Source organism: Mchenga conophoros, linkage group LG18 (genome assembly GCF_057382185.1).
Source record: "Mchenga conophoros isolate Kocher_MC1m ecotype Shallow Benthic linkage group LG18, M_conophoros_male_GT1.1, whole genome shotgun sequence".
Classification (NCBI taxonomy): domain Eukaryota; kingdom Metazoa; phylum Chordata; class Actinopteri; order Cichliformes; family Cichlidae; genus Mchenga; species Mchenga conophoros.
In genome coordinates this window covers 23,908,939-23,930,240 of record NC_140543.1, presented here as the reverse complement: position 1 = coordinate 23,930,240, position 21,302 = coordinate 23,908,939, and the positions used below count along the sequence as shown (strand labels likewise).

The 21,302-nt window shown below is 39.1% G+C and overlaps 1 protein-coding gene across 1 annotated transcript in view; it reads right to left on the bottom strand.

The window, feature by feature from the left end:
* clstn2a (calsyntenin 2a) overlaps positions 1-21,302 on the bottom strand; it is a 152,011-nt gene that overhangs the window by 14,012 nt on the left and 116,697 nt on the right. The window contains exons 7-10 of the mRNA XM_085253705.1: positions 19,268-19,453; positions 18,345-18,602; positions 16,474-16,595; positions 568-730 (exon numbers count right to left, since the gene is read on the bottom strand). Of these exons, the coding sequence (XP_085109831.1) occupies positions 568-730; positions 16,474-16,595; positions 18,345-18,602; positions 19,268-19,453 (729 nt within the window). The remainder of the gene's footprint in view (positions 1-567; positions 731-16,473; positions 16,596-18,344; positions 18,603-19,267; positions 19,454-21,302) is intronic.

The window sequence follows — 21,302 nt, the reverse complement described above, 5'->3', positions numbered from 1 at the left end:
AACAGCTCGCAGGCCGGGGATGTAAATGTTAGTCTCTTTATTTATTTTCGCCTTCTTTCTCACTATCTCCCTTTGTGATTCAAATGTAAGTTTAAACATCTCTGGGCTGCTCTGCCTTTTTATTGATGCGGTTTCTTTATGCTTATGATATGTTGTCAGCATTTTTCAGGCTGGTAACAACCGCGCATTAAAAGAAAACATGTTTTTGACTGCTGCACCTGCAGTTTTCGCACAGACTATTCGGTTTCTTGGAGCATAATGCATTTCATTATGCATTTCAGTGGCCTGCAATGCACACACTGTGAAATGTATTGCTTTCAATAGTGTTCCTGCACAGTGCAATTATGTCACATGTTGAGTATTACATTGTATCAGAATACGCAAGACCTGCTTTCAATTTCCTGCTTTACAAAATCAGGACAACATATCATTTCCTTTTTTTATTTATCTCATTAAAGGGATGTATGCAGCCTTGAAACAATTAATTAACCCTGGTGCTTTTAAATAAAGCATTAAAAATGGCTGTTTTTCTATGCTTATGTATGGTAAACACACACACACACTGACCTTGCCAGCAGGCGCCCACGGTCAGCTGCGTATCGATCTTCGAGGCGTGGATCGGCCAGTCATCTGTCACTAGGTAGGGTTCGTAAGTCACGCCATCCACAAAAAGAGTCACTGCAGGAAATTCCACGTTGATTACATAATAGTGCCATTCCTTGTCACAGATCTGTAAAGCACAGAGAAAAACTGTCATATCGCTATGCTGCCAGTAAATTATATGTCCTCTTAGTACGCACTGAAACACGACAACAGGCCCGATTAAAACAGAAATGAAAAAGGGGCAGCTTTAAAAATACATTACTGAAGCAATTACACATCTTTTTTGGGTTTTTTTATTATTATTAGTATTATTATGGAGCGTATTGCCATGGGGGATTATGTTTATAGGGCTGCTGTTATGAACATGATGATGTTTACTCCAAACCCAAAAGCGCATCCTTGAATGCTCCCTGCCTTTCTACCTCCAATAAATGAGACGCATCAAATTCCTCTTCTTTTCCCCGGATCATTTGCTCCCTGTCGTCAGACCGCTAATGAGGTTTCCGTCTAATGAGCTGTTCATTAAAGGCACACGGTGAGTGACAAACACAGCTGTAGAAAGAGTCGCGCGTCACACAACTTTTATCAACCTTCACAAACATTCTCGATCGTGAGAACTTATAAAGACAGAGCCTGTTCTCTCGCTTTAGCCTTTCTGTGGGGCGTTTACATGCTGACTGGGTTCTCTTCACGTGCACAGTTCAAAGACATGCAGGTCTGCTTAACAGGTGATCCTAAACTGGATGTAGGTGTGAATGGTTGGATGTCTCTGTATGTTATTCCAGCTGCCACACTGGTGATCCGTCCAGGATGTACGCTGCCTGTCGCCATGTGACAGCTGGGCCCAACAGTGACCCTGAACTGGACAAGGGGAAGAAGCCAGTATGTGTTCCTGTTACACAGAATGGAGCTTTCTAACAAAAAACATGCAATGACTTGTGTTTTTTAGCAGCGACAACCAGCTTTAAAAACAATAATGAAATAATATTTTCTTTTAAGTCAATATTGTATCAAGTGGCTTCTTATTACACATCTGGCAGTTACAGAAAAAAGCTGCTTTAATTTGGAGCTGTTAGAGGCCATCTAATGAAATCTAATTTTTACAGAGGCCTTAAAAATAACAATACACCAGTGAATTCAAAGAATGGCTTCAACCTCGAAGAGCACTGCAATGCTTCCAAGAAAAGTCACAGGTCTAATTAAAATATCAATACTTTCTTAGCATACTGTGACAAGACTCTGGCATTTTCTCTTAGTGCATGTTAGGACAACTGTGCCGAACACAGTAAACAGCTATAGAAATGAGAAAAAAACAAAGTTTCATGTTTTATGCTGTTAAATGGGGGAGTACAAGTATAGTTTATGGCCCAAAGCAATAATGGTACAAACAGCGCTGCATGGGGCCCTGAACAACTTCTTTCACAAATAATGAGGCCACAGTGGGTGTTTTCTAAAATAAATATTTTCAAATGAAACTGCACTTTCTTTTAAAGGTTATTATTTCTGGGCACTTGAGGTAAATATAATTTCAAAGGTATTCAGACAAGAAAAGGCCAGACTGTTTTAGTTGAATCAGTCTGGTGGGCAGGATTTGGTTAAAGATGGAGGAAAAGATTGGTTTGCATGGAGCAGAAAAATATCTGCTAATTTCAGATACGAAGAGAAAACATAACAGGTGGACGGAGGATTTCTCATTAAGGCCAAGTGGCCACACACACGGACACGGAGAATAAATTTCTGCTTAAGCTTACATATAAACTAATGTAGACGAAACCTTTGTTGGAGCAACTAAGAATCTCGAGGGATGTTAGCTTTATAACATGATATGCTGACAGAGAGGAGAGCCCAGAAACTGCTCCTACCCACTAGACCTCACTTTTTAAAACCACCTTCAGATGTGATGATTCAAGATGTTTTATTCGGATGTAGTCATCACAACCTACATTTTGGTAGCATGACATTCCTCACGTCATGCCTCCTTTCTTCTTCTTTTTTTTTAACCTTCCTTTACTGTACATTAAGTGAAATATTCGGGCAAGTCACCCGTGTGTTATTAACAATGACAGTGTATTTTAGTTTCATCATCTCGCATTCAGGATTTGCACGGGTACTTGACTAGACAGGCAGAATGAATTGCCACTTTCATTTAGCCGCTGGTTGGCTGACTGCCTGCAGAGGTGAGTGCATGCCTCTACAATTATCAGCACTGTTTATGTGGGTGACTGTCTCCACTTATATGGCATTATACTGCATTTTCCTAGAGCTGTGACTATGTGGAGCTTATAAAAGCACAGTTTGGGACACCAGATGACTTACCCTCTGGGTGCAATGGCCACTGCCTCTTGGCTTCCATTGTGTCCTATCAAGGCTCTTTTCTATACTCTTGTCAATGATTACAGTTTGACTACAGATAGATTTAAAGGGGAAAAAACATGCTCAAATGATGTTGTTAGACTTGTTATTGAATTGATTGGTCGATACTGCTCAGACTACAAGCAGACAACAAACAGAAATCTGAAAATTTCTGGTGCAAAATCTTGCGTCTTGCCTACAGACTGTATATTTCTGTACAAATATCAATGCCACGTAGCAGATGCAAAGATGCAGTTTGTTTTAGTTTAAGAGCTAAGGATTATGAAAATGGCATTAGTTTGCAAATGGTTCTGAATGAGTAACAAAACTAGTAAACCTAAATCCTGTAACTGAAATCTATCCTGGTGACGCTATAGTAAATGATTCATCCTCGGGGAGAACAGATAGATATCTGCAATACATTTTATGCTGATCCATTCATTATTGAATTCATATTTCAGGTCAAAGTAGCAGACTGAACCACAGCACAGACATGAACAGAGTTAGCATGGCTACAAATCCCTTCGGCAACTCTCCATTTCCAGACAAACTATAAAAAAGTTTTGCTGTAAGGCTGAGTTATTGTGTTGTGTGTTGCTGTTGCTTTTCTCTGCTTTTGATTATAATAACTGATGGAGTGGTTTCCAAACAGAAATAAAGACGAATAACATCTATTTTTATATGCAAGTTTTCGAACGCATGCACAGTGACTGCATGCTTGAAAAATAAATATCATGCATAATGATAATGCATAATCAGACTGTATTTGAGAAATATCTCAGCACCAAAGCATGACAGAGAATGTAAAACTGAATCTGAAACCTGAACCTGAAAGCTAAAAAAATGACTAGAAATATTACAGAAAGATCACAGATCAACTTTCTCGACTAGCTTCAGTGCGAAAATTTATTTGCACATATACTCGACTACTTCATCCAAGAAAGATTAGCTTCAGAATCCAGTCTCTCACTGACTTTGTTTATGCAGCTGACTGTCTAAACTGTCTAAAATAAATCGTGCTCACATATTTAAAAATGCACACACGCACATCATTAGCAGATACCATCAGCAATTCTCTGTTGCTGATGGTATCTGTTTGTATACGCATTGCTTGTCTGATGACATATTAGTTAGTGTGAGCTTGAAAGTACTTCTCCTCTGCATCAAAGTAACGAGACAATGAATGCTGAAACAGTTTAATGAGCTGGTCCTCGGGCAGGTTGCAGACCTGTTTAGGATGGATGCTATCATCACAGCATTCCCACAACAGAAAGAGAGAAAATAGGAGAGACAGAGGCAGAAGTGCAGAGACATAAACATCACGTCTGCACTAACATAGAAGTTCAAAATGCATTTACAGTTTTCTTAACTTTTGGGATTTCCTACCAGGCTAAATTGGGGCATTTTTGGAAAATATTTTTCAGGTCGGTTACCTGGCAGTTGTTATTTTTGCAAATTTTTCCTTTCCTACTACCAATAAAAATAAAAACTTAGGTTATATTTTTCACCCTGAATGAAAGAAACATAAGAAACAGGACATACAGAAGACACAGCGGACAGACAAACAGTCCAATGATTCAAAAATCACTTTAACAACCTCCACAGAACATCATTTTTTTGTCGTTTTCCTCCATGAAACCCTTTTGAATTCATGTGTTTGCAGAGGGAATGTGCAAGTAAAAGTGCTGATTGTGGCTTTTAGGTATGACACACTTTGAATATTTTAACCTCAAACCATATTTACATTATTGACACACTCACACAGGTGCTTTCACTATTTCTGTCAGGACTTCTTGTGCTTGCTCAGTTAGCTTGTTTTACATTTTTCAAACATAGAGAACATTTGGGCATGCCACTACCGGAAAAACACAAGGTCAATGTCTTCCATTTAACTGAGTTAGCTAAGGGTTTTTTAAATACTGGCTCACTGTCAAGGCTTACTGGGAACCTTGATGGCATAAAGCCATCATTAACAAAATTAGTTTCTCTTTTTTTCTGCTACTCCAAACCAATACCTGCTATGAATCAGTCTAACAGGAAGGAAATTTTAGTAAACAATTGTTTTATTGTTTAATTTCATCAGAAAGACCAGCACATTGTGTGCAAAAATAAAAGGCTTTGTTACAATGTGACTGTCATTTCCCAGCATTCAACGCTTCAGCTTTTTTAAATAATCGGATTAAAACCCCCCCACTTAGAGCGCTCAATCAATTAGACAGAAAAATCTGTGTGCTGCCTACGATTATGTCCTTAATTGTTTTGCATAGATTCAAGGACTGTACAGACAGTATCCTCTTTCTAATCATTTCTCTATCACAGTATGGAGTAGGTCTCTTCTGACAAAGGTTCATCTTGGAGACTGTGGTGACTAAGCCTTACCTTACTCAGCCTGATTTCCTTTGTAGAGAATATTACCATGCAGCAGCAGCGGCAGTGTTTTATTGCTGAGGATAAAAAGCTGGAGATAAGCCAGTCTATCTTGTGGAGATCTGCCACGGTGTATTTACGAGAGGCTATTACATCCTACACACCAGCAGAGAAGAAGGAAGATCTTAAGAGCCACTTGGACCTAGAAAATATTGCACAGTCTCAATTCAACACGGACTCAATTGAGGTTTTTCACCCAGAAGATCCCTGGCAAAACAATTCGATGCTGCCAGCTCTGCGTTAGACCAGCTGCTAACGAGGAAAGCGGCGGCCTCGAATCTTTTATTTTTGGGCCAAACAGAGGTTATAGGTTGTGTGAACCTTTTCTGAGGAGGACACCAAAGCACAGTTTCACAGACAGCATTAGTGCTTTTTAGATCTGCTGACATCGACAGAATAATGAGGACATTGTGCTGGCTGCTGAGGAGCCCTTTAATAAGGTCAAGTTTATTTCGATATACTGGAGAGGTTTCAGATGTGGGGACTTCCTTACAATCTTATAAAATATATATGATGGCGTTTTCATCTGTTTCAAGTGAAAACTAACCTTTTGTCTGATCAGATTTATTAGTACTTTAGCTTGTGTGATGGACATGATAACTGTAGTACTGGGTAAAATAACGGTGGATGCTGGAAGTTGTGTTGTTGTCGTTCTCTTCAAACATTCACCAGATAATTTTAGGAAGTCTAGTTTTTCCCCAGAGCCCTCCTTTTCTCTACTTCTCATCCGGCCCGTTCTATGCCCTTTTGTCTGAACTATTTTTCCCCTCCCCTGTTTTCCCCACCTCCACCTCATCCATCCGTCATAACTTCCAGTTCCCTTCTCTTTCCCTTTTCATCTCTTTTGTTCCTTTTCGCACCCCTCTCCTCTGATCATCTCTTTTCTGACACAGATGCAGCACCGCACTTTTGATGCCAGCGTATTATGTGTCACCGTGGGAATGACAAGGATAGTGAAATAAATAAATAAATGGCACAAAGCAAAAGAAAGGAAGAAAGGAAACGAGCTTTGCTAACATGCGCAACGGCATGCGCATAAAAAAAACATGCAGTTTTCTGTGAAAGGGCAAATCTAGCAAACTTCTATGCAGAACACTCACTAAAAAAACTGTCCAATTAAAAGAATACAGAGTTGCCAAGTTTTCCACAAGTTATAAAGCAAAGTGTGCTTATCTAAAACTTCTAAACCATCAGTTTCTACTTTGAAAAGTTCTGCCAAACTATTTTAAAAAAGAAAAATATCTGATATCTAATAAAGATCTGATCTGTGTTAGTGCTACAACTAAAACAATCCAAAGAAAGAAAGATATGAGGCTCTAGATCAATGCAAAAACATGCCAGATGCTTAAAGTGAAAGGTCTGCTTTAAAATACCGTCTTTCAGCATAATGTTTGAAATCTGCCTGTCTTTATCTTTCCCCTATATCTCCAGGAGCTCTTACTTGATGAATGAAGCAATATGATACCTGTAAATAATTTAAATTCTACCTCATCGCTGATGTGAACAGACTTTTTTTTATGAACTGAAGGCAGGAATTGGAGAAGGAGAAGAGAACAGACAAGCAATAGTTGGAGAGACGTGTGGAGTGACTGGAAGTGGTAAATAGAACGATGGAAGAAACAAGCTGTTAGTACATTATGTAGAGCACTCACCATGTATGCAAAGTGCTCAATAAAGAGCATTAAGAAGCCTTTTTCTCTCTCACACACACACACACACACACACACATATATACTCCTGCTATCCCTCACCCTCCGGCCCGAGCACACATAGAGCGCAAAGAAATTTACATTTAGAGAGATAAAGGGGGCACCTAAAGCAGACAAAGTCCAGCTGAGCTCTCAAATGAAGGCATTTGAAAAATAGAGGCTAGAAATGAAATAAACACTGAGTGCTTTTGCTCGAGGCAGTTCTTAACATTTCCTCAGTTGCTTACTGTCTTTTTCTGTTTTGCACTCTCAGAAAGGAACAAATGTACGTTTCAGTGCCAACTTGTGTTTGTCTATTCAAAAACATGAATAGTCCTTGCAGTAGATTAAATTGCAAAATGAAAGTGATCCATGGTAAATAAGAGAGAAAACATGACATGAACTGAAAGAAATTATGAAGTCTGATTTTTTTTAACTAAGTGCTCTCATCTATCAAAGCGTGGTTGCCTTTCTGTCTTGTCTTCTCACTCCAGATGCTTTTGCTTTAAAAATCTGCTCTAGCAAACAAAACTCACTCCAGCTGCAACGCCCCGAGACTTCACGTAGGAAAATAACACGTGGATATGCATAATTAGACGTAAAATTGAAACATTTATTAGTCTCTTGTGTGTGAGATGAAAAATTCTCACACTCTGCATAGGCGCTATCTATTACAAACAGAAGGGGAGGCAATGCACGCCACACCACAACCACCCACATCATCCAATTAATCTCTCGGGAAACAAATGGGGCCTTTTAATCCACACAGGGCAGAGAACAAGCCATGGCACGATAGGCATGGTGGAAACAGGCAGATAAGGCAGATAACTGTAGATGAGCAATTCTGCTCTAACTCCAGCATTCAGTCCTTATTATTGATCTCAGACATAAACAATAAATAGCAGGGGTTCTGCAGAAGTTGTGAGAGGAGTAATTGGTGAAATCGGAGAGCTGGTTTTGTGATTCACAACATGGGCGCTCTCACCATGCCCTGTCATATTTACTGTTATTTTGAATTGATGTGAAAAAGAAAAAGAAATCTTTTAATCCTATCAAAATCTCACAACTATGCTGAGAAAAATACTGGGTACTTGATTCCCCTCTAACCCTTCTGTAATACACTATATTTTGTGCTCTCCCTATAAAGCATTTGATTTTAATGGACACGCTCTTGACTTTGGGGAAATATAGAAAGGTGTAGGTGCACATTAAAGATCACACTCTTGGCTTGCAGGAAATTTAAAGAGAGTGTTTCTTGATTTGTATAGGACTTGGTAAGAACGACAGCTGGATTGACTCTCCAGACTCGGGAGAGTGAATAATGTTCAGAAAGGGTAGTGATTCATCCTTTAGTCCATTACCAACACTGAGAAGTTGAAAGGCAGGCATCCTGGCGTGTGTGTGTGTGTTTGTGTGGATGGTTGTGTTCACATAAACTCATAAATAAGTCAGTGCCTGTAGATGCGTGCATAACGGTTTCTGTCCAATGTGACATTCCTTCAGAGTATTCGATCGACATGGAAAATGGAAGCTTCTCTCTCCCTCGCTCTTTGCCAGCTTGCTTTCATCACACTCTACCCCTCCTCTCTTAGGCTCAGAATTGCAAAATCAATAGAGCTAAATGGAGTTGCTGCAGAAGCCATTGGGTGTCCTTTCTAAGTGCTGGAGGAACAAGGACAGTACGAAGCAGCTGTGACACTCCACAGTCACCCCTTCTTCTTCTTCCTCTTCTTACCACAGTCCTTTTTCCAACAGCCTCCACTACTCTTGTGCTCATTATTCACCTCAAGGCGCTCTGGCAGTTCCTGTTCTTAGTTTAGTCTGTTTTAAGCACTATAGGCACTCTGAGATACTAAATAATAAGTATTAATATGCACTATTAATATATAATACACTGTGTAACATTCAGCAGTGAATGTTAAAATTTCTTTCAGTAGTGCGAAAGAAAGGCATTTGGAAGTAGAGCTAATGCTGAGAGTACAGACTTAATTTCATTATTTGGTTTCAGTGTGATTCAGCCTACAAGTGCAATGCATTATCATTTGGTACAATCTATCTTTAGTAGTACTTTGTACTCCATGCAGTGAGCCGACAAGGACAATCTCTGGTTTGCTGAACCAGTTTATATGAAAGAAATGAAGCATACCTCATTATTTAATGTCCTCTGCTTACATGACATCTGAATCTAGGAGATGAACTTCATTGATCACTAAACAGTGATAGTCCCTTTGGCTTGTGAAGGATAACTAATAGGAAGATTAGTGGAATTATGATTTACGTTTGAGAAGCCACCATCATCCTGGTGGTCACTGGTCACTCAGTCAAACCTTCTTCTTCTGACTTTAGCAGTCACCAAAGCGGACCATCTGCCTGTTCCCCTCACCCACATCTTCATTGAAGTCCACTTCAATCACTGCTGTTTCCCTATTGGGAATGCTCTTTACCACTTCATCCAAATTACTCCAGAATTCCTCTCTCTTCTAATTGACGACTACTTACGGTGTTCACAACCTTCAACATCAGCCTTTCGGTTTCCAGCTTCAAACTCATGATCCTGTCTAACACTCTGTGCACTTCCAGAAAACTCTTAATACAACATTACTGCTACTCTATTACTTTTCCTATCCACAGTACTGTGCAAAAGTCCTGAGCCATTCTTCATTTCTTTATATTTTGCTGGAGCAAGAAATACTTGCAGTTTTTAAAGTGCTGAGCAAAAGTCCTCCAGGCTTTCTAAAGGCCGTTTTGTACACTAGCCACTTTTTCAACCATTTTCAGAGGAATGTTTTTTTTTTTTTTTTTAGTTTAACCCACTTAATACGGGTCTATGAATCTAACTCAAGGTATAAACACACAATAGCAATTCTGGTCTTGACATTTCTGGTTCCAATCATCATCATTATATACTGAAGGAGGCCGTGAGAGAGGTACAGCTGTGAGTGTCCTACAGCCATCTGTAAAACACAGTGGAGGCTCTGTCATGGTTTGGGGACTGCATACCATCTAGAAAGCATCTGATTGGGAACAGCTTTTTCAGCATGACAATGACCCCAAGCACCATGCAATACAAGCATACCTGGATAGAAAAACACACAGTGCAACACTATCAGTCAGGGATTGGCCTCCCCAGACCTCAGACCTCAACATTATTGAAGCAGTGTGGGATCATGTTGACAGAGAACAGAACAAAATGCAGAAACATCCAAAGAAGAGCTTTAAATGTCCTTCAAGAAGCCTGGAGAACTTTTCCAGAAGACTACTTAAAGAAATTAGAACAAAGGTCAGACAGTGTCTTTCCACTTTGTCTCCATTTGCTTTAGCGATACTTCCAGCTTGTTGTTAGTCTATGCCATTATGTTCAGTACAGTAAAAGTAGAATGTTATTTGCAACCAAGGAATCCGGTTATGATTGTTTCTGTGTTTTTATAAACTTGTGGAAGGAAGTAACATTCTGTGACCTTAGCTGGAAACAGCCTTCTCTGTCACTGCTGGGATGAAGTCCAGTTAAAGCTACTGATTACGTTTTAGTTTTGTGTCGTAGCCATAAGTTTTGTGTCTATGGCTACGTTCACACTGCAGGCGAAAGCGCACCAAATCCGATTTTTTTGACCCTATGCGACCCATATCCGATCATGGTATGACAGTGTGAACGTCGCAAATCCGATATTTTCAAATCCGATCTGGGTCACTTTCGTATGTGGTGCTGAATCCGATACATATCCGATGTTTTAGAAAGCGACTGCTGTTTGAACGGTCATGTCGCATTAAATACGTCTTTTACGTCACCGACACAAGACAGACGCCAATTATACGCGCCAGAGAAGCGCCCGAGAAGACATCGCGAACGCTTCCTGGCCATCCGGTGTAGATGTCAGTGAAACTGTTGGGAAGACAACGTTGGAGAAACGTGAACATTTTATTTGTACTGTATAATCTGCAGATTCTGACAGAAATCTGCAACTATCCTTTGAAGCACCGCTCCTCTCTAAAACAGCAATAATGATCATTATTAGGTTATTTACATTATTATGTAAATAACAAAATAACTTAAAGCAAAAATTGGGAAACGTAAAGTCCGAAGACTTTGTATTAACGGCCATCTGTCAAACAATACTGTTTGCTCTGGGTCTAAACAGAGTGCGTTGTGTGTGACGCCTTCTTTTGCGCATGTGGGCCGCTTTGAGCGTTCACACAAGAGCGCGTTTGCTGTCGCATTTTATTTGTAGTGTGAACAAGCAGACAAAAAAATTGGATTTGATCAAAAAATCGGAATTGAGCATTAAGACCTGCAGTGTGAACGTAGCCTAAATGTCTCTCTGTCAAAAAGATTTTAGTGAAGATCAAAGTGAGCATGAAATTTAAAGCTAAGTGTGGTTTCACTAATGCCTGCAAAATAAAGGGCAGTGGAAGTAGCCCTCAAACCTTTTAACGCCCCAGTGCTGCAGCATGGCTACTGTTGTTACTTTGTTTCTCTCTCTCTCTCTCTTTGTGTGCGTGTGCGTGCGTGTGTATACATGGCTGTCTGGTAAACATAATATTTTGATGGGTTTGGTCTGAGAACTAATTGGCATGATGGTCCCTGGTTGCCATCTGATAAAAATCCAAATAGGGTTTTTTGTAGACGGTTGGCATCAGCCGTACTCACATATAAAATACTGTGTACTGCTTCAGGGCACAGATCAGATTTTAATATCTGTTCTTAAGTTTTAAAGAGGAGCATTTCTTTCTAAAATGACCATTTTGCACTTAGATTTAACAATAACACATCAGTTTCATGAATGTATTTCTATTTCTATCTCCTTAAACTTATGCTCTGGCGTTTGATAAAGAAACAAGACAAAAAAACTGCAGCAAATCACAGTCATAATCAGTTCACGATAATCACAGAGCACTTTTTTTTCTTTGCTCTGTTCATTTATGTACTCCTCTCATTAACCTCTGGTATTTCAGACCAGTTTCCATTTATATTTAATGAGAGTCTCAAATGAGAGTGATTTGTAGTGGTGAGCAGCACCATCACAAATTCTCTTTGACTGTACAGCATACTCCCTCCACGGTCTTTCACACGATCCAGCTAAAGGAGAAAATGGGATCCCCACTATCTGAACTATGAACTATATATATGTGTGTGTGTGTGTCTGTGTGCGTGTAATAGCAAAGACTGAGCAAGAGAGAGGTAATAGGAGAAAGATAACAGATGCAGAGAGAATGAGAAAAAGCAAAGCAGAAATAGAACCATGTCTTGAGGTTGTTTGCTTGGAAAACTTAGCAATCTGCTTGGGTGCCCTTCTCTTTGTCACATCCACCTCTGTGGGCCACAGGAGAAAATAACAGTGGACTGAGGAAAGCACTTTTCAATCTACCTTTGACCTAGAACAAACAGCTACCTGGCTGGAAGGTACACCTGAGAAAAACCACATTTTGTTGTACCTGTGACCTGCAACAAACAACTGTTCTGCCTGGAAGGTACACACCACCACTAACAAAGATGACAACCAAAAGATACACTGATGTTTGTATGAATGCAGGGAATTACCGCATATGCCCTCACAATGAAAAAAAAGAAGAAGGAAAAAACCAAGAAAATGAATTTGCATATATTTTTCAGTGCAAACCTACAGATAAAATATAAACCATAAGCCAGGGTTGAGATGCACCATTGCACTGACAAAAAGACCAAATACAAATCTCTTATAATCTGCTTTGTGAGTGGAAACTTCTGAGAACTCTCCATAATTATGAGGCATTTTCTAATAATTTCAAAATATGGCTGATAAATGTGCCATCCCAAGAGTAAACAATTAGATTAGATATACAGCTAGCATTCATTTTTACAGTGGTGAGCTGGGTTATCATCAAAATTATTTAGACATGAGGGATTTTATGATCTTCTATACTGTGAGACTTCCTTTACTCAGTGGTTACATTTAAGCCCAAACATAATAAAAAAAAAAACGCAAACACCATGCAGACACAATAAAGAGACTCAAACTGACTCAAAATTGTGGCAGAGGGCGAAAACAACCCTTCTGATAAAATAATCAGATGAAAAATTGAACCATGTGAATGATTTAACAACATTACTTTCTGGCTGCTTTCTTTCTGCACATATATTTGGGCGATTAAACTTCTGCCCTTTTCACAAAACACAAACTTTGCAGCTAAACTTGGTGGAAGCCTTGATTTTAATACAAACGCTTAAGAAATAAGAGCAACGTGATAACAACAACAACGGCACCAAACAGACAATCGTTCGCTGAGTTGATTAAGCGCGAGTTAAAGAGGAAAGACAGCCTTTAAGGAAGGGAAATGAGTCACATATTCATGAGCTCGGCGAATGTCACGCTGTTTCAGTAACAGACAATATGTAAATGCAAACACAATCTCCCAAAAAAGTTGAGCTGCTGTTTAAAATGTAAATAAAATCAGAAATAATTTGAAAATTGAATGAAGCCATATTTTATTCATGATAGAACATAGAAAACATATCAAATATTTAAATGGAGACATTTTGCTATTTCATGAAAATATTAGCTCATTTTCAATTTGATGGGAGCAACACGTCGCAGAAAATTGGGGCAACAAAAGGGTCGAAAAGTAAGTGGTGGAAAAAAGACACATGATTGTTTAAGAAGTAAAGATGGACAGAGGTTCACCAATCTCCAAAAAAACTGCAAATCGTGGAACGATTTCAGAATAGCGTTCCAGAAATCGCTGTCACATTTTCACACAGGTTAAAGCTCTGTCATGAAAAGAGGCTGTATGTGATCAAGAAACACCTCCGTTCATTTAAAATTAAATTTGAATCTTTATAGAAAACATGGGCGCCACATCAGGAGGAGCAGCAGATGGCCCCGCCCCTCCCTGAGCCTGATTCTGCCGGAGGTTTCTTCCTGTTAAAAGGGAGTTTTTCCTTCCCACTGTCGCCAAAGTGCTTGCTCATAAGGGGTCATTTGATTGTTGGGTTTTTCTCTGTATGTATTATTGTAGGGCCTATCTTACAATATAAAGCGCCTTGAGGCGACTTTTGTCTTTTGTTGTGATTTGGTGCTATATATATATATATAAAATTGAATGGAATTGAATTGCTTCTCATCAGCGCTCACTTCAAAAGCCTGCATCTCTGATTTTATGGGGTACATTACTGCCTATGGAATGGGCAGGTTGCGCATTTGGAAAGGCACAATCAGTGCTGAAAGTTATATACAGGCACTAAAGTAGCCTATCGAGGCCTTTCCTTCAGAGCAGGTCTTGCAAATTTCAGCAAGACAATGTTAAACCGCATACTGCACCTGTTACAAAAGCATGGCTTTGAGTCTGGGCAGGGCCGCCTGCAGATCTTTCACCGACTGAAAACCTTTTGCACATTGTGAATAAAAATATGACAAAGAAGAGCCAGGACTGTTGAGCAGGTACAATCCCATACGAGACAAGAATGGGGCAACATTACTCTCCCAAAAGTCCTGCTGCTGGTCACCTCAGTTCCCTAATGTTTACAAACTATTGTTACAAGAAGAGGGGATGCTACACAGTGCTAAGCATTGCCTTGTCCCAACTTTTTTTAGACATTTTTTTAGAGCCATCAAATTCATAATCAACTATTTTTCTTAAAATTGAACACTTTCTTAGTTTCAATATTATGTTTATGAAAAAATAATTATTGCATTCCCAAGTATGCCATTGGTTTTTTGGAAGTGGAGTTGACTCTAAATTTTCAATCAAAATAAAAAAAATGTACATTTTACTATAGAGACTAAAACGTGCTATTGGTGTTCAAGGAATTGCAATTCCCTTGTTTGAATCGTGCCTATTTAGCAGATCCATTTTTTTCTACGTAAATGGTTAGTCTTCTTCTTAACCATGGAATTCCACAAGGTTAAGTGCTGAGACCAATACTTTTTACATTATAAATGCTAGCCTATGTCCTTTAAGATGCACATTAAACAAATATGTTGGGGTGTTTTTATTCATCTGTGCAATATCCTAAAGTGATGCTGAAGATCTAATTCTGGCATTCATTCTACGCTGAATTATTGCAATTCATTACTATCGGGCTATTCTAAAGTTCCCTAAAAAGGCTTCCAGTTAATCCAAAACACTCCAGTGAGAATACAAACAGAAAGATATAGAAGAATGTATTTCACCCATATTGACTTCTTTTCACTGGCTCCCTGTTCAATCCAGAATTTAATTTAAAATCCTTCTCATCACATAAAAGGTCTTAAATAATCAGGCTCCATCCAATCTTAAAGACCATATTAGTCTAATAGGGTCCTCCAGGCAACTTGTGGCTGCTAAAGTTTCTAAAAGTAGAATGGGAGGCCTTGAATGCAACTCTTGCCAAGGCCCTGTCAGCCTGGAAACAGCTCCCAGTTTGGGGGGGAGGCTCCCAGTAGACAGCCGCTCCATTTTTAAGATTACACTTTTTAAGACCACACGTTTTTGATAAAGTTTATAGTTAGGGCTAGATTCTCTGACCCTGAAGCATCACTTAGTTATGCTGCTAAAGGCTGAGACTGCTGAGGTGCTGTGTTAAGCTGAGCACTTCTTTTTACTCATCTCTTTTCACTCTCTAGGTGTTTACATACCGCTGTTACATATCATTAAATTTGCCATCAGTCTGTGTTTTGTTCTCATCTTGTTTAACCTTTACCTTAAAGTTTAAAGCACCATGAGGCAGATGTTGTGATTTGGTGCTCTGTAAATAAAACTGAATTGAATGCAACTCTCACCAACGCCTGTTTCAAGAGCTGCGGGGAGTAGCTTCCTTTTATCCAGATGATTCTCATTTAAGTGTCCCTGTCACTGATGTACCTGACCTTTAAACATCAGTTTGACAGCCTGCATTGTTCTAAACAGACAGGGTTAAAAACAGAAGTCGCTTTGAAGACTGAAACTTTTTACCTCCCAGCAGTGCATTTTATTTAATGCAATAGTTACTGCCTGCAACATTCAGTGAGATTAAAAAAAACCTCTCTTATTTGCATTCTTCTTGTAGACGCAACATTATACTGCATGATGCAACTTTTTACCTCTTAAAGGTTCCCTGCAGGACTGAAACACATACCTTCAGTGCAAATTAGTTCAACAACTCTCCAGAGGCATGACAGGTAGTAGAGATCTGCTGCTGGGTGAGCTATTACCCATAACTAAACAGACTTTCCTCTTTTGGTCTGTACTTCTGTGTGAGTCTAAGTACGTGTGTAGGATAGTGGTGTCTTTTACTCTATTATATCATGCACCAAGCAGACAAAAGCCATGAAAGGCCTTCATAATTAAAATGAAAAGCCTCTCCCTTCCCTATAGAATGAATAAAAGCCCTTTATCTGCTCTACAGAATCACCCTGAATCTATATGCAGATATAAATAGGACACATACTCACACACAAATATGTACTCATACCTGCTCCAGTTTCCAGTGGAACTCAGCAGGTCTGAAAGTGTCAAGCTGAGTGAAATCTCTTCTGAGCAGAAACACCAGGCGGCAGTTGTGAACATACAGAGAATAATGGTGGCGGTTCATCTCTACAATGGGAAGACCAAGAAGAGGCATGGTCATACAAAAACATGCACACATTTGAATATAGTGCAGTTTTAAATTACACAATGTTCTAATCAGCAGGTTTATTTCAAGGAAAATTGACGTTGCTCATGTTCATGTCAGTAATTTTGTTTTTTCCTTCAGTTCAGAAATTGGCATAGAGTACAGCTTTTTACTTTCACATCAAATGGGTTTTCCACATCAGTCAACTAAACAAAGGCAGTTTAGTGAGTGTGGTCTGAGCCGCTTGCATATCTGCATTTTCATTCTTATGGACACATACCCGCACTGAGGAGCTGGTACTTAACTTAATAGATTTTGGTGTTTTTAATGGAAGAACCAATTTTAGTCTTTCACTGGTGTGAAAACCAATATTTATTTAGCATATAATCATATAATAAAGATATTTATCACAAGTTTTTTAAGCAGTGCTAATGCTCCAGTCACACTATGGAAAAGAAGTGGTTGTAGACTGCAGGATGACCAAATTACCGTGACTGTGTGACTTAACTTCCAATCCAATTGCCTTTAAAATGCATACTTCAAAGACAGAGATCATAATGGAATTTTTAAGTTAGATGAAAATAATTTGCAAACATTTGCCAATCTGTCTGAGACTGCGATTGTTTGGCTGCAACTTCCCTCCCACAAGGCGACCTGTGCAATTGGCTTGTGAGTGAAAGCAGTGAGTGTTGCATGCCTAACTGGTCACGGCAGCTATTTACAAACAATGTAAAAAAATAAATAAATCAACGTAATCACCAGCCAACCACCAATTTTCCTTGTTGCAAAGAGGTTACCTTCCCATTTTTACTCTAGTGTGATTAAGTCATAAGACGTGTAAAAGGGACGATTGCTTCTAATTCTAATACAGTTTTCTGCCAGAAGTCAGAATTAGCTAATTTCATTTATAGTGTGTTTTTCTGTTTTTTTCTGTTTTTCTATTACTCTTCAACTCTTCAATATAAAAATAGGAACATTTGTTAAAAAAAAATCAATTGAATATGATAGACTTCAGTGCGATCATGCATTTAGGAACATATTATATACTCTTCATACATGAGTTATTACTATAATGGCATGAAAATGAATGTGATTGTGATATGGCTCATCACCGGTCCTGCATATCATCTGGCACACCCAGAGGAGTGATGGGATTCAAAACATGGGCATTTTATTTCACAGCTGGGCTGCACATTGAAACTGTTGGTACTTTTCACATCCTTAAGCAAAAAGATTACAAATAAAAAGTGGTTTAAAAGATACTGGTGGTCTACAATAAACTGCTCTGCAGTTTTGCATTACAAGATCAGGCTACTAATTTCGAAAGCTAATAAGCCATCTGTGAGACCATTGTGAGCGCGTGCAATGTGCAGATGGCTTGTTTAATTACACAGTGCAGGCAGCTCAGTTCAGAGATGCAGTGGGGAAAAAGTTTTAAAGAGCATTTGCCACTGTGGGCTTTGGTCTCAGCTTAATTACCCGGTTGTTTTGAAATGTTTTTGGTTTTTTTATTATTGATAGGGCTCATGCTTATGGTATGTTTTGCAATGTAGGACAAAGCACAAAATGTTTAAGTGTCACTGAAAGGTCAGTGGTTTCCAGTAGTGCTGCAGGAGGAACATACTGGTCTTCAAATGTCAGCAAACTGAATCTAATGAAAAGATTAATTTGCCATTTAGTTTTGTGTAGTCTGGATCTTATAAGAGAGCACAGTGAAATGATTTCCTCACCGGTCTTGTCAGAGCTGCACAGTAAGGTTTCCTTCTCGGCTCTGAGTCCTGGACTGGGCCCGTGCTTCATCCATGTTGCTATAGTGAACTGGTCTGTCAGGTTTTGTGGCACCACGTGATCTGGGACATTTGCAGCCTGACGCCCATCAAATCTGTAGATAAGGTCGCTGTCTCTGCCGCTGTCCATCAGCAGAGCAGCTGTCCAGTTTGTGGAAGGACTGGGGGCAGGAAGGAGGTCAGTGCTGCCTGATGCTGCACCTGGAAGTCACAAAGCCATGATTAATAAATCCATCTATCCTAATGTAGCATGCAGTCTACTTATATAGTCAACATTCATCCTGCAACAAAGACACAGCATAATTAGAAACTTCAATGCAATTCGGTAAAGCTGCCATCTGTATGTGTTTTTCTTTCAATTTAATTTAATTTTGTGCTTGGTTGAAATGATCCGATGGACTGTTTTTAATTGAGTTTTGCTTCTTTGTTGGGAGTGGGTGTTCAAAAAGCACAAAATGTTTAATGCACAAAACCTTTACAAGCGTATTTTTTCTCCGGTAAAAAAGTAATCCAATTACCTGTTCCCCCTTTCTGGCAATAATTACAAATGAATAAAGTTACCTATCAGATTTGAAGGCACAGTTTCACAGCGTTTTCACATTTACTGTATAAACTTGCCTCAAGCTATTAATGGGATGTAATGTCACTCCGGAATAGTAAAATGGCATACAGGCATTTGGCTTATTAAAATGCATCGAGAGTTCAGATGTCAAGAAGTTTTTCATTCTTCGAATTAAAGTTTTCCATGTCTCTCATTATTATCAGAGTCCATTTAAAATGGCACCACCCTATTTCAACAGGGCATCAACATTCCTCACTTCCATTTAGATTAATTTACCCTCCACCCACACTCCTTTTTTCCTCACCACAGAGTTTTTGCAGAGACTTTTCAGAATATGTTTCGCGGTCGCAGCCCTTTCCAATGTGATTTGTCTGCAGCTCTACCATTGCTTTCACGCCAGACAAGGGACCTCCACACGTTTCCAAGTGCATCTTGGGAAACAGCTGCTTGCTCCCAGTCCCAGGCTCATAGTCCACCCGTTTGTTCCAACCTGAAAGGACAAAATCACTGCAACAGTTTGTAAACCTTAGGGAGTTTATTTAGTCATATCAGTGGTCTTTTGCTGTGAACCTGAAGGTATTCAGTTGCTCTTTGGAGTTATCTGAATGATCTTTTCACCCCATATTACATAAGAAGGAAATTAGCCATCATGACACAAGTTGTAATGAGCTTGATATTAAATCACATCTTAGAAACAGGATGGGAAGGGTCATCCAACAAGGTGTTTACTTATATTTACTGAATCATGGTGGTGAAAGAGATTCATAACTTTGATTTTTCCTTATAGAAATCTCTGTGTTGGTGGTGGAAACCTGGTAGCTCTTGCTAAACCCACACAATATGATATCAAGTCTCCTGAGAAAAATCACACAGAGAGAAACAGACTGTGATAAGGTAGGCAAAGAGAAGTGAGAGGTGAGGTGAAGCTTGTATTAATGCCAGGGAGACTTCTTCAAAAGAGCAGCTGCAGAGGCACAGCCGACCTTTACACACAGATGATAAATAAGGTTATGTGTACAGAGGACTTGGCCTGAATGCATCACTGCATTATGTTTTATTCATAAGCTACTATGGATTAATGGTTTTACATTAAGCTAAACGTGGGTTAATGGTCGTGCAGTATGGGCTCTTTTATGAGCCAAATTACAAAGAATAATGCAACTTTGATGAGGATGTTAGCAGCACATGAGATCAAGCGCGATTCGACATGATAACACTTTGATACCATCTGCAGCTTAAAAATAATTCTCTATTTTTCTCTGTGAGCAACAAGAAGAGTCCTCCAGCTCTGGGAGACATTTTCCCTGTCAGTAGTTTCATGTTGAGCAATGCTGGATGTTTTGGTATAAAAATAGACACGACTCCTGTATTCTTAAATTAGTTTTTTCTTTAGTCCTGTTGTGTTAATGCCTATGACATGGAGATGACCTTTAGAAATAATTAGTGTTTCTATTATATTTATCTTGTGTGATGTTGCGCTCAGTATTACACATCCCTCAATAAATTACCCCACAGCCAAAACCACTTGAAATCACACTATTTTTTAGTATTTTTGTGTGATCCCTTTGGACTAATATGATTTATTTAATGCCAACTTATGTCAAAGTGATTGTCGTCGCCTGAAGGTGTTGTGTTGTTTTTGGGTTTTACATTCTTAGGAAATATATATGAATTTGTGTTTCTGTCTCAGTTTTACTGTTATTCTAGTGTTTGAGGTTTTTTATACTTAGTTTAGGCTTTGAAGACCTGTATGCTGAGTACATTAGTGCAGTATAATTTGCCTTCTGGCTCCTGTTCCAGTTTTAAGTGTTTGACTTGTATCAGGCCTTGGGTCCTACACTGTGTTTGTTATTTCAGTCTTTTCTGTATACATTGCCCCCTCTGATTCATTTCTATGTCATATGCCTTTGTCCTCCAGTGCTTCCTTTTCCCCGTCTTCATGTTTAAGTGACTATTCTTGTCTCCTTGTTTAGTTTGTGTCTCTTGGTCGCTTCCTGTTTTGCTTTGAAGGTTAGATTTCTTTCATGAACTGTGTCAGTTTTCCTTCCCGTCCTTGTCTTCCCCCTGATTACATGATTATCTCCAACTGTCAATTGCCAGTCAGCTCCCAGTGTATTTATAGTCCCGTCTTATACTTGTGTTTGTTCCCTTATGTCTTCTAATTTTTTCCTCCTGGTTTCTCCTAGCCCTTTGTGTTTTTGGTTTCTGCCTGGTCTTTCTCATCATGATTTTAGTTTCCTGGTTTTAATGGATTTTGCTTACCTTGGACTTTAATCTATGAAAGATCTGCTTACACCAATATTTTATCTATAGTAATAAACCAAACGTGAATTAATTTG